The sequence below is a fragment of the Pelodiscus sinensis genome, chromosome 10 (genome assembly GCF_052426305.1).
Source record: "Pelodiscus sinensis isolate ZL-2025 chromosome 10, ASM5242630v1, whole genome shotgun sequence".
Lineage (NCBI taxonomy): Eukaryota > Metazoa > Chordata > Testudines > Trionychidae > Pelodiscus > Pelodiscus sinensis.
This window is the reverse complement of record NC_143061.1, coordinates 20,601,661-20,615,147: the sequence shown is the minus strand read 5'-3', so window position 1 is coordinate 20,615,147 and position 13,487 is coordinate 20,601,661. Positions and strand designations below refer to the sequence as shown.

The 13,487-nt window shown below is 40.0% G+C and overlaps 1 protein-coding gene across 4 annotated transcripts in view; it reads right to left on the bottom strand.

Moving 5' to 3' along the window:
• The window catches only part of SI (sucrase-isomaltase), a 177,506-nt gene that overhangs the window by 9,698 nt on the left and 154,321 nt on the right, over positions 1-13,487 (bottom strand). For all 4 annotated transcript variants that reach the window (XM_075937870.2, XM_075937869.2, XM_075937872.2 and 1 more), the window contains 11 exons: positions 12,225-12,309; positions 11,418-11,556; positions 9,108-9,241; positions 8,300-8,334; positions 8,079-8,195; positions 7,430-7,578; positions 6,109-6,193; positions 5,943-5,999; positions 4,098-4,222; positions 3,373-3,461; positions 2,495-2,544 (listed from right to left, as the gene is read on the bottom strand). In XM_075937870.2, coding sequence (XP_075793985.2) covers positions 2,495-2,544; positions 3,373-3,461; positions 4,098-4,222; positions 5,943-5,999; positions 6,109-6,193; positions 7,430-7,578; positions 8,079-8,195; positions 8,300-8,334; positions 9,108-9,241; positions 11,418-11,556; positions 12,225-12,309 — 1,065 coding nt within the window. The remainder of the gene's footprint in view (positions 1-2,494; positions 2,545-3,372; positions 3,462-4,097; positions 4,223-5,942; positions 6,000-6,108; positions 6,194-7,429; positions 7,579-8,078; positions 8,196-8,299; positions 8,335-9,107; positions 9,242-11,417; positions 11,557-12,224; positions 12,310-13,487) is intronic.

Sequence of the window (13,487 nt, the reverse complement as noted above, 5' to 3'; positions counted from 1 at the left end):
CCTCCCAAGACTGAGCTATTCTTTCTGAATGTTCCAATACAAACTTCCCAGTAGGGGTGTCAATGTGTAGTCAGCTACATGATTAATCCCAATAGGCCTGACTTATCCTGTCGATGACATGCACTCCCACCACCCCTTGTTGCCTCTATATCAGAGGCAGCAAGAGGCGGGGTTGTAAGGGAACCAGTGCCCATGAGAAACTTGCTTAAAAGCCAGCTCCCCATGAATACCAGATCTGCCTGAGGGGGGCAGGAGAGAGCTGAGATGTGTGGGGAACCAGTTTTCAAGCCAGCTGCCCACCTATATCAGCTCCTGTGTACCTGCCTGCCCCCGCCCCTGCTGCCTCCTACAGAGGTTGGGGGGGAGGGGGTGGCCAGCAGGAGACAGTGCTGTGGGGAGCCAGCTTAAAAGCTGATTCCCCACAGCACCAGCTCTGAGGTGCTGCCTTTCCCACCCCCCAGCACTGCTGCTTCTGTTAGAGACAGCGGCATGGTGGGGAGGGAAGCTGCTGCAAAGCAGCTTCTGTCCACAGTGGGCCCTGTCTAAGCTCCCACCATGGCTTCCCTTGCAAACTGGCTCCACCTACCAGGGACTGCCTCCGGGGACTATTGAATAGTCGTGTAACCAATAAGATTTCATGTGGTTACACAACTATACAATTACACCTATATCCCAGATTATTCAATTACATCCCTACTTCCCAGAACAGATCACAAGAGAGTTAAATATATTCCATTCACCAAGGCTTGAAAAATGCACCACTGGCCAGGCCTGTTGATAGATGGGGTAAAGGAGGCAACTTTGTCAGGGCCCAGCAACTCAAAAGGGCCAGGGAGCTCCTGGCCTCCACCAATGTTACTACAGCAGCGGCCAGAGGCCTGGGCCCTTCAAATTGCTGCTGGATTGCCCACGTGGCACACTCCGGGCAACATTGAGGCTGCCTGAGGGAGGTAGCCTTTTGGGAGTGCAGAGCTGGGCCTCGCTGAGTCTGTCAGCCCCACTGCCACAAGGTACTTGAGAAACTAAATGAAGCAATCTTGGCACTATTAGCAATTATTTTTGAGTATTCATGGAAGATGGGTGGGATGCTAGAGGACTGAAGAAGGAAAAATATATCTTTTACAAAGGGAACAAGGGGGACTTGGAGAATTATGGACCAGTCAGTCTCACTTCAATGCCTGTCAAAGTCAAATCTTGCCAAACCAACCTATTTTCCTTCTTTGATAAGGTTGTTGCTCTTGTGGAAGGAGCAAAGCAGCAGAAGTAATAGAGCTTGATTTTAATATTGCTTTTGACACAGTCCTCCATGACAGTCTCATAAGTTAGCTAGGGAAATGTGGTCCTGATGAAAAATTGCAATGTGGGTGCAAAACTTGCATCAGTGGTTTGCTCCCAAAGAGGAGGATGGACCTAGTGGGGTTCTACAGAAGTCCGTGGTATTCAACATTTTCATTAATAACTTCGTGTCATCCACAAGTTTTATTAGCATTCTCTCCACTGCATTATCCAAGTTGGAAAGAGTTGAAAGTATTTTTGATGACAGGATTAGGATTCAAAGTGACCTTGACAAATTAGAGAATTGGTCTGAATTGAACAGGATGAAATCCAATGATGACAAGTGCAGAGTGCTGCACTTAGGAAGGGGGAAAAATCAATCACACAAATATAAAATGGACAATAACTAACTAGGCAGTAATACCACTGAAAATGATCTAGGGGAATAGTGGATCTCAAGTTGAATACGAATCAATAGTATGATGTACCACTATAAAGCCTAAACCATTCTGGGGGCATATTAATAGGAGTGTTATATTTAAAACACAGGAAGTAATTGCACTGTTCTTGGCACCAAGGAGGCTTTAACTGGCATACTGTGTGTGGTTTCCAGGTGCCACATTGTAAGATGTGAACAAATTAGAGAGAGTCCAGAGGAGAGCAACACAAACAATAACAATTTTACAAAATATGAACTACGAGGAAAGGTGAAAGAAAAACAGGGCATATTTAATCTTGGCAAAAGAAAACGGAGGTGCAGCTTGATAACAGTTGAAGGCTGTTATAAAGAGGACAGTGATTGTTCCTCATGCCCACTGAAAGGAGGACTGCAGGCTTAACCTGCAGTAAGAGATGTAGGGTAGATATTAGGAAAAGAATAAGTACTGAAATATTCTTCCAAAGGAGAATCCCCATTTTTGGAGGTTTTTAAGAACAAGTGAGACATACATCTGTGAGGGATGGTTTGGAGAAATTTGGTCTTGCCACTTCATGGAAGTCTGGATTGGATGACCTCTCTAGGTCACTTCCAGATCTACATTTCTATGGTATAATCAGTGTTGGGGAATGTTGCAATGAATTATATGAATAAAATGGGAAATAATTAAATGGGGGAAAAGACTAAATGTAGATATAATTTTAAATAAAACTACAGAATCTTGAAAAATGTTAATTGAGTGGTAGAAAAACTTCAAAATGACAAAAATATATACATACATACCTGGTTTGCTGCAAATCTTGCTAAGAAATAATTACCATTTTCATATGTATCTATTAAGAAGAAAAAAATCAGTAGAATGAAATCTAGTCTGTTACAAAAAAAAGATAAAATAACATTCATACAGTTACACTTTTACAAAACCAATCCCCTTTCCAAATTTTTGTTTGCTGTTTTCAGTTTAAGCATTACAATCAAATGATTACATACCATCTCTCATGGTTCTCATATTTCTATAAATAACAGTTAATTAGTATTATGCAATTAGTATACACATTTGTTCCAAGTTAGAAGTATCATATTTCAGTTGATAGACCTAAAATTATGCATATATTTTTAAAAGAAACATGTTTTAAATAAGGAAATAATGACATCTAACTGTCCTTCGGGGTTTTGGGTAATTAATTATTTCAAATTAGAGTAAAGAATCCTCCTGGTAAAATACATAAGAATAAGCTACAAATATAGGTGATAACTAATTGGTGGGTGGATAGCTCCTTACACTTACCTGTCTTAGGCATATACGCAGGACTGGGTACAAACTAGCTCTACATTTATATACCAGAACTAAGCAACATAATCCTGGCCATGCAGCCCTATTGGTGAATAGTGGTACTCTGCATTCTCTGACCATTTTGGGTTAGCAAATAGCCTGAAGGCTGTTTTTAAGTGTTGTCCATTTGAAAAGCCAAGAATCAGGCACAGGAAGAAGGGGGCAGGAAACCACCTATATTCCTGACATCAGACACTTCTGAATAGATGGCCCATAATACGTGAACCATCTTGGTTTAAAAAACCAGCTTGGTCCTGGTCCTGTTTCTCCTTTATTCTGTCATTTGCATGAGTGGAGCCCATCCTGTACCAAAAGTGATCACACTTACCAATGCTTTTTCCATCATCCCAGAAAAGCTGTCCTTGTGAAACCCCATTGACATCCAAAGCCACAGTAAGCCCCATAAAATTCTGTCGGCTACAAAAATAAAAAGGAGGCCAGAAAACACATTCATTTTCCTTCTTTCATTGGAGCCACAGATGTACATATTGTGACAACTGAAAGTTGACTTAACTCCCTGATGTACACTCACAAGTACAATTTTCAGTACATCATCAAACTGAACAGAGGCTGTGTACTTAAAAAGAAGTAGCAATATAACTCTCAATTTAGAACTAGTTCTTGTCAACTCTTATTCCAAGCTCAGAATTATAAAGAAATACAATAAAGAACAAACAAACTGGGAGCTTATGCAGTCTTTGTTCTGCATGAAAACTCTCTTAAATATCAGTGGTTTTTACATTATTGGAAGCATGGGAGTGCTCCGTGTGTCCTTTAAAGAGGAAAACATACTGTAAAATAAGGAAACATACACGTTTTTTCTTACAGTATTATTACTAATTAGGGTACAACAGACAATAATAATTTCATCCATAACACTGAGGTGTCAAAAGCTGAGTAAGTAAATGTCACTCACTTTCCAAGTTACAAATTAACAGCCTACTTCTAATTTCTACACCGAAAATTGTTAATATAGTGTAAAATATTAGCATTGTTTTACATAAATTACTATACAATTGTTTTAAGGAGAACACTTCGATTTACTTCATTTACCTTTGATTGGTATGAATACCAGGTTCTTGCCAGGGGATAATGTAACCACCCCGGATATGAAGATTGATGTGCTCAAGAGGTGCCTGCAAAATCTGGAATTGTCCCCTTTTTTCAAGTTCTTTTCCCTATAAAGGAAGGGTTGTTTTTTTTAAAATAGAAAAGCACAAAGAATGGCTGTGTCTACATTGGCACCCCTTTCGGGAAAAGGGATACTAATGTAGACTTTGGAATAGGCAAATCCGCGGGGGATTTAAATATCCCCCGCGGCATTTGCATTAACATGGCTGCCGCTTTTTTCTGGCTTGGAGAAAAGCCGGAGAAAAGCGCCAGTCTAGACATTATTCTCTGGAAAATAAAGCCTTTTCCGGAGGATCTCTTATTCCTACTTTATTTTCCAGAGAATAATGTCTAGACTGGCGCTTTTCTCCGGCTTTTCTCCAAGCCGGAAAAAAGCGGCAGCCATGTTAATGCAAATGCCGCGGGGGATATTTAAATCCCCCGCGGATTTGCCTATTCCAGAGTCTACATTAGCATCCCTTTTCTGGAAGGGATGCCAGTGTAGACGTAGCCAACCTGTTGAGTGAAATTTTGCTTTCAAACATACATCTCTCTCCTCCCTCAAAAAAATCTAATGTTGCAAATGCACATCATTTTACACAATTAACTCATAGAAACATTAGTTGAAATCCATAAAGATGGCTATTTCCAAATCCATATTATGCCATGTTAATAAACTATGCTACATTTTAAGTAAAATATCTGATTCATGTGCTACATCACAAGGAGTGCTATACTTTGGTTACAGGTTGATTTTGCTTTCTTTGTTTTATTGTTTGTTTTTGAACTTTTCTTGTGCTGTAGTTGCAAAACATCAACAGTTCAGAGGGGAAGCATAATGAAGAAACTTAAAATAAATAAAATAAAATGATTGGTATCTAAGGGAAACCAGTCACTTCTGAAACATCTTTGCTTTTCTGCATATTGGAATTTCCATATATTCAGCAGTTCTTTATTTAAAATGGAGACAGCAGAGCTGGTCACATGCCAAAACAAAACATTAGTTGATGAATCAAAGTCTTCTGTTAAAAATGGCAACTGCTGTCAAACAAAATTTGACCAGTCCTAGCTATCACAATTATTTGAGCCTTTCTTAGTTGTGGGTTTTCTATTACTGTGTTTCTCAACCAGTGGTATGAATACCCTTAAGGATATTCGAGAAAAGTCTGGGGGATACGTCAACACAACTGAAATTTGGAGAAAACTGAATTTTTGTGTTAAGTTTTTCGGTGCTTTTATTATCTTTGTATATTTTATACCCCAAAATTGCATTGCCTGCCCGGCTACGATTAAGTTGTTTAAATAAATGTGTTGCAATGGTCGAAAAAAAAATTGTGTGTCTGAAAACTGTAGGTACTGGGGGTACTTATAATTTTTTTAAGTACTTTATAAAAAAAAGGTTGAGAAACATGCTCTATTAGGCTACATCTACAATGTGGAGCTATTTCAGGATACTGCTATTCCGATGTCCCTGTAAACCTCATTTCACAAGGAGCATGAGACCTTTCAGAATAGTGCTCTATTTGGAAATTAACTCAAAATAAGCTACACAATTTGTGTAGCTCCATTATTTCGAGCTCTAGGTGCAGTGTAGATGCACCTAAAAGTAAAGTTTCTTATCTTTTAAAATAACTGGAATAGTACAGACTCACCATGCAAGCTGCTGAGTGCATTATGAGAGGCATAATGTCAATGGAAATGAAAAGAGCACATCATCTTCTCAGCACCTTCTAGGATCTAATTGTTAAGAAAGGCCTATTGTACAGAGAACAATCCTAAATTGCTTACCGTGTAATAATCATACCAGCGTGCATTGGGTATATAAGCATTCACTGTTGTAGCTCCCTGAAACATGAAAATATATTTATGTAAGAATTAAAACTTTAATCAATGTTTATAGTCTATTGCTTTTAAATGTTCATTTCATAAAGAATATAAATATTCAAACACTTACTTCTTCCAATACAGGGCTAATCAGCAATGCTGGACCCCATAAAAACTGTTTGTATATATCCCATGTTGCTTTCTCTTCCACAAACCTAAAAGAGTGAAAACATCATCAATCAGGGCTTAATCTTTTTCATTCAGTCAGGCTAATACTGCCAATCAAAATTAGGAATCTGAGAACCAGAAGTGGTGTTCTTGAAATATTGTCAATCCAACTGGAGCAGGGAGGAAGGAATTTAAGGATGGTCCTTAGTTCTGTGCCAAGTGCCAATGTGATGAGATGGTATTCATTTTCTCTCAAAACAGTTCCTCATGTGGTATGAGATGTTGTCATCAAATGGTTAGAGACAGAATCCAAAAGACAAATCCAATTAATAGACTGTATTACATGCTTTCATTAGAGCAGGTTAAAGGCAAGTATGACATGATTTGGCTTCTTATGTTAGTGGAATTAGAAGAATCAATGTCTCTTTAGTATAGTGATGCCTGCACCTATTGAGCAGATATACATTTCCCAAATACCCTCTTCTCATAATACCCATGCCTATCATCCCTTCATTCACTGTGTGCCACAGATACGAGAATTCACCTAAAGCAAACTTAACAATGTCCAAGTCCTTAGTAATAAAAAATAGTGCAAAAGGCAAATGTAAGCTGATAGATGAGCATCACTCATTTTGTTTTCCACGCTTTATATAGAGTTTTCCTGAACAAGGAGGATATGAGACACTTTAGCAATATAGTACCTCCTTCCCAATATATACAAGAATCTCATGCAGACAGGTTTCTTTGCCCTTAGATCTGCCATAATGGCCCTAAAAACAGTAAGAAATGGATTCCAAAATATTTCCCTATAGTTCCAGGATGAAAAACCTTGGTAGGTTAACTGCTCCTCTGCCACAATGTAACTGTGCTCCTCTGCCACAATGTAACTTCCTACATTAAAAGTACAATTCATCTACATAGGAGACTGCCTCAGGGTATGTCTAGACTGCATCCCTCTGTCGGCAGAGGAATGCAGATTAGGCAGGTCAACATTGCAAATGAAGCAGGGATTTAAATATTCCATGCCTAATTTGCATAAAAATGGCCTTCACGTTTTTCCGGCTCAGCACTTTGTCAGCAAAAAGCGTCAGTCTAGAGGGGGATCTGTCGAGAAATAAAGCCTTTTTCGACAGATCCCTTATGCCTCCTGCAAGGTGGTTTATATCATATAGGTCATAGAGAAAAATCATGTATGAGGTTTATGACTGGGCAAAGAAGGACTCCTGCTTCATCAAGATTCAGATATTCAATATCAACATTGTGGTCAAACACTTAATACTTACTCATGAAGCAAAGGACGTGTTACAGTGCCACCATAAACATGGGTTTCATGCATTATAGTGTAGAGATAAGGTAACAGTGTGTATCTTGTATTGAGTACATCCCTTGAAATATTTTGAAATCTTTCATCAAATGAAGCAGGGTCTTGCCTCTAAAAACAAAGATAAAACAAGGTTACTATTTCTATTGTAAAATCTCTCTTATATCCACCTTCCTGCCAAAGGAAAATACATATGGGCATACAATAGCAGAAATTGGCTTTACTGACAAACGTTAAAACAAAGAGTTTTAGATATTTAGAAACCTGCATATTTACAGAACTCTGATAAACTGAAAGTAAAGGATTTATCTTTGTTGGTCCAAATTAAGTCCAAATAAAGCTGATTGTAGCTGAAGTCTGCTCTGCTGCCTTCCTAGGAAATGAAGTCAGCTCCCTTCCAAATGGACACTGAAATTTAGGTTCTGATCGAAGCCCCACTGAAGTCAATGGGACTGTTTCCACTAATTTCTATGGATGCTCAGTCAGGACTTGGTTTAGGTGAACAAGTGTTTCTTTATTACAGAACATTCCATTGGAAAGGAACTCCAGCTTATGCTATTTGAATTGACAAAACTCAGTGGCTTCTAATTAAGACAAAACCATCAACTCACCATAGTTCCGATCACATTATGATTTCTAGAAAAGGTGTAAAATGATCCAAGCTGCATCCAGCGGGCGCACATTTCATATGTTGTATCATTGAAGAAGCCACAGATATCTGCTCCAATCTAAAAGCATTTAAAAGGCAATTAGATCTGAGTACTGTCAATTATTAAATGGTGTAAATGTAAAAACATTTAGAATAGGAATTCAAACTAGTAACATAACTTACATAGGTAATTCCAAAGAGGCCAAACTCCATTATACCTGCAAAAAATCCAAGAATAAATAAGACAAAATGTTCAGCTTCATCTTTCTCTGTCAGGCTAAATAAGGAGGGATTCTGAAATGGGATCTTATGGGATTCACTGCAGACAAGGATCCTGACTTGGGCCTGCTTCTCTAAGATACAAAACTGTACAATTCCACTTTCTTGCTGTGATATCATCCAAATATACATTCTCTCTAGAGAGTTGCTTTTCTTAGTAGTTTACATGATCACACATCATAAACCTCAGCCCAAGCCCTACAGCTTGGTTGTTTCTAGGAATTTCATAATGGATCAGAGCCTTTTGCTTTTAGCTCCATATATCTAAGAAAGATTCATAGACTGAACCTGATATCCCTACATTGAGGCTAAGCATAAACACCTGATACAATACCACAGTGATTCAGCAAAAATACCACTGCATATTTATACATGGTTCAATAACCAAGTGTCTAGATGACCCAATGGAAGAGAGTTCTGGATCCCTATTAAAGCTCCAGGGATTTGTCACTCTCTTACTGAAACCTTCCCATCTCCCAGTACAAAACCAGCTAGCAATTTCCTCGTATCAATTAGCATCTGCAGAATAGCCAGCATCCCAATGGTTACATAGTGGTTTTCCAAATGTTGATTTTATATTATAAAGCATAGAACTGTGTGCTGTACAGGAAACAAAATTAACTTAAGTGCAGCCACTGTATTTCAACAGATTTTTTTCTCCTTTGTCATAGTTTAAAGCTTGAGGGTCATTAAAGTAAGTTACTCCTCATACCAATGATAGATTTTTCAAGCTGGTCCCATCTTGCATAGTTATCACCCAGCCAGTGACCTGCCCATCGTCCACTAGAGGGATATGTTGAACGGGTGATAACAATTCCACGTTCCCCTGTGGCATTGCGGATGGCACTAATATAAAAAATATAAACATACGCACATTAGATGTGCCAATAAGAAGATCTATTTTATAAAATATCTAATTTGGAAACATCAAATGGAGAGATCACATTTCTATGCAGAATACAGTTCTTCATTTCTCAGGTCTTGATGCTACAGCAGTGGTCACCAACCAGTAGATTGGGATCTACTGGTAGATCTTGGAGCCTTTGACAGGAGATCCTGACAGGTTTGGACAGGAGACTATCAAGTTCTAGCACTTCGGCTGCCCCTCTCAGCACTGCTGTGCTGCTCCTGCCCTTTGCCTTGGAATTGTCCCTCTCCTCCATCCGTAGGAGCCTTCTGCTTGCTGGGCAAGGCATGGGAAGAAGAGGAAGGGAGGGTACTGATGTCAAGAAACCCCTCTCTCCAGCCTGTACCCCACCTCCACAGACCAGAGGGGGGCAGGGATGGAGAGAGTTTGCCGGCTGCTTTGGGGAATGGTGCAGGGCGAGGACAGAAGTGAGCCTGCCTTAGCTCCCTGTGCCACCAGCCAGAAGCCACCTTTGGTAAGTGGTATCCAGCTGGAACCTGCATGCCGCACCCTGGCCCCTGTCCTGAACCCCTCTTGCACTCCAAATTCCTGCCTCCAGCCTGATAAAAGTGAGTGAGGATGGGGGAGGATGGAGTGAGCAGGGTTGGGGACTTGGAGCAGGGGAGGGAAGGAGGCGGGATGGGGTTTTTGAGTTTGAGGTAGATCCTGGATTGCAATTAAATTCAAAAAATGATCTCATGGTTGGAAGGTTGGAAACAATGCAACACGTTTCACTTTACTGTGAGTAGTTACATAGAGTTAAGAAGGATAGTCGCATGATGAAAGTTATTTATGTGCTATGTGTTTGCAGGTCGAGTACCTAGATCAGAACTACTTGCAATTGGGGCTGCAGCCTTGCAGTCAGCATTAGGGTTCTCCAGAACAAACCTATGAAATGCTCTGCCTTCTCAGGATCAAGCACCAGGATCACAAGTATACAGATTGCACTGGGACCGAGTGGGAGGAGAATGGAGGAGGGGCATGGTTCCCTGCATACCCATATGTGGACACACTCTGGCCCTTACTAGTTTTCACACTAGAATAACATTTTATGAATTTTGTATTGTTATTATGTGCTATGCAATGAAAAAATAACAGTGCTCATCATTTGCACTTTTGTAGTATTTTTTATTTGACTTCTCAAAGAGCTTTGCAAACACAGTTATACAAACTTCAGAAGTTTCATATGTTTGGTATGGATCAGATGATTAGTTCTCAACTGTGGATTGGGATCCCCAAGTGGGAAGTGGTCTCATTTTAATGGGGTTGCCAAAGCTGGTGTTAGATCTGCTGAGGATCAGGCCAAAAGCCCAAGCCTCACTATCTGGGACTGGTGCTGAAGACAAAGAGTGTCACCCCTTAGTGGCAGGGCTTACGTTACAGCCCCCCCTGCCTGGGGCTGAAGCTCTTGGGCTTCAGCTTTTGGGATCCCCAACCTGGGCTGGTGGAGCTCAGGCTTCGGCTTTAGGTCTCCCACCTAGCAGGAGAGGCAATTTAATATAACAGACCATCTATATTCCTGGCCAGCAAAAATAAACTCAATGGCGACCTTTAACCTGGTAAATAAAGCTGCATTTGTTGGGAACACATTGCACATTTCCAATGTAGCAATATCAGAAAATGGCAACCAGCTTTTCGGACCTGATCCAAAGCCCACTGAAGTAAATGGAATTATTCCAATGGATTGCAATGGGCTTTGGATCAGCCCCTAAATAAACTGTTTGCAATATTTAAATACATATTACAGCCAGTGCTTTTTTTGTAAGAAAAAAGGTGCCGGTACTCCAGGCTCAAAATTGTTGAGCCAAAAAGAAAGAAAAAAAAAAAAAAAGCCGCACCGGGGATGAAATGCAGTCGCATACCATCACAAAAAACTGATTACAGCAGAAAAGATAAGATAACATTGAAAATACCTTAACTATAACTTATTAACAGTAAAGCAGAAACAAGCTAATAATGATGGAATTGCAGATCATTAAGGGTCAATTATTCTATAGAACCTAATCAAATGACATCAGTGGAAATACTCAGAGTTTACACCACAGTAATTGAGGCCATATTCTGACCTCCAAACACTGGGGTTTTTTTTAGAATAAAAAAGTGAAAATGACTTACTAGTAGGTAGGTGGTGCCTGTGACCATCCATACAGACTATGTACATCATAGTGCCTGACGGGGGTCCCATCTGGCAGGAACTGTTGACTTTCCATGCACAGGGTCACGAGAGTCAGCCCTTTTTCCTTTTCTGCCAAAGCTAACAAGGAGGAGGAGATTAAAAGTCAAACCACTAAACTCTGTGTCAATAAGAAGCCAAGTAAGTCACGCACACTTTAAACCTCCATTTTTATTTTTTACTACTGCCCTCTTTCAATGGCCTGAGTGCTGATATATTTTGGGAGAACATTTAAGGCTATGTCTTCCTAGCAATTCGTCATATGGAATTATGGCAGGACATATCCTTGATGGCATCATCCCAAATTTTTGACAATATTATGACCAGCAGTCTTGTGTACTGGTTAATGACCACAATATTATTGCAATCTGGATTTGAGCATGAACCATCATTGTTCTCACTACAAAAGTGCAATATGAATTCATGGTATTAGGTCCTTAGTTTGGATTTTATCCTCATAATTTTAACTACAGCTCTAGAGTATATCATAGGAAATAAACTTAACTACAAGATTATTGTTGATGCTTACAAGCCTAAGCCTTAAGCATGGTTTTAATATGAACAAGTACATTAATGCTTAATATTTTATGTGAGGTTGGGCCAAATAAACTTTTTTTTTTTTGAGTCACAGTGAACAATTCACAACATAGGAACTAGTTTACAAATCTTTTCTACTGGGTAACAGAGGATATTATTTAATAACGAGGTGTGTAACAATAAGAATGCAAATTACAAACAAGAGTCCTTACATGGCATATAAGGGGGGTTGTTTAGAAGTGGGTCTCTGCAGCCATCAACTGCTCCATTAATAAAGCTTGCTGGTTCATTCATGTCCTAATTATTTTTTAAAGAAAAGAACACAAATATTCAATAACTTCATCCTGAACCCATGGCAGCTCAGCTATTCAATGAACTAAAATTTCCTAAATGTGCCAATTTGAGTTCTAAGAGAAACAAATCAAATATATCACCTAATTACAAACAAGTGAGCAATCTATTCAATACAAATGGAAAATTCACCATTACCCTTCTGCTGACAGATGCTGTGAAGTTATGAATGTTATTTCATTTTCCCACTAGCTTTTGGCCTCCCTGAGCTCTGACTGAATTAATTACAATGCTCCCTAAACTTGCATTTTATTTCCATAAAGGCCACCGCTTCTTGGCTCCTGGCTGAGAAGCTATGGACATGGTTTTATAGCTCTCTATGGAGTACATCTGTGTCATTTCTGAAGGAGCCAGGGAAAGAGAGAAGATCGCACATAAGGCAGAGGGGTGCTCTCTTTAAGCCTAGGAGCTGCATATGTATCATGTTTCTCACACAGTTCCAATTCTATTTTCCATATGCACGCAGAGTAGTGCCACATGCTCATTGAAATGTGCCCACGGAAATGTCCCCACAGATCACTGCAATCTGAACTCCGTGCTTATATTCATCAGTCAAGCATATTACTATTCAACCAGCTCCACTCTGCATCAACTTTGAATATTTTACTTGATCCAAAAACATTACTTGATCCATCCAAAACCTTACCCCTTTATTTGTTTTATGTGAGCTAACAGAGGGCATGTCTACACTACCACCCTAGTTCGAACTAGGGTGGTAATGTAGGCAACCGGAGTTGCAAATGAAGCCCGGGATTTGAATTTCCTGGGCTTCATTTGCATAAAGCCGGGCGCCGCCATTTTTAAATGTCCGCTAGTGCGGACTCCATGCCGCACGGCTACACGCGGCACGAACTAGGTAGTTCGGACTAGGCTTCCAAGTCCGAACTACCGTTACTCCTCATTTTACTAGGAAGCCTAGTCCGAACTACCTAGTCTGTGCCGCGTGTAGCTGCGCGGCACTGAGTCCGCACTAGCGAACGTTTAAATTGGCGGCGCCCGGCTTTATGCAAATGAAGCCCGGGAAATTCAAAGCCCAGGCTTCATTTGCAATGCTGGTTGCCTACATTACCACCCTAGTTCGAACTAGGGTGGTAGTGTAGACATACCCAGACAGACATTTGTGT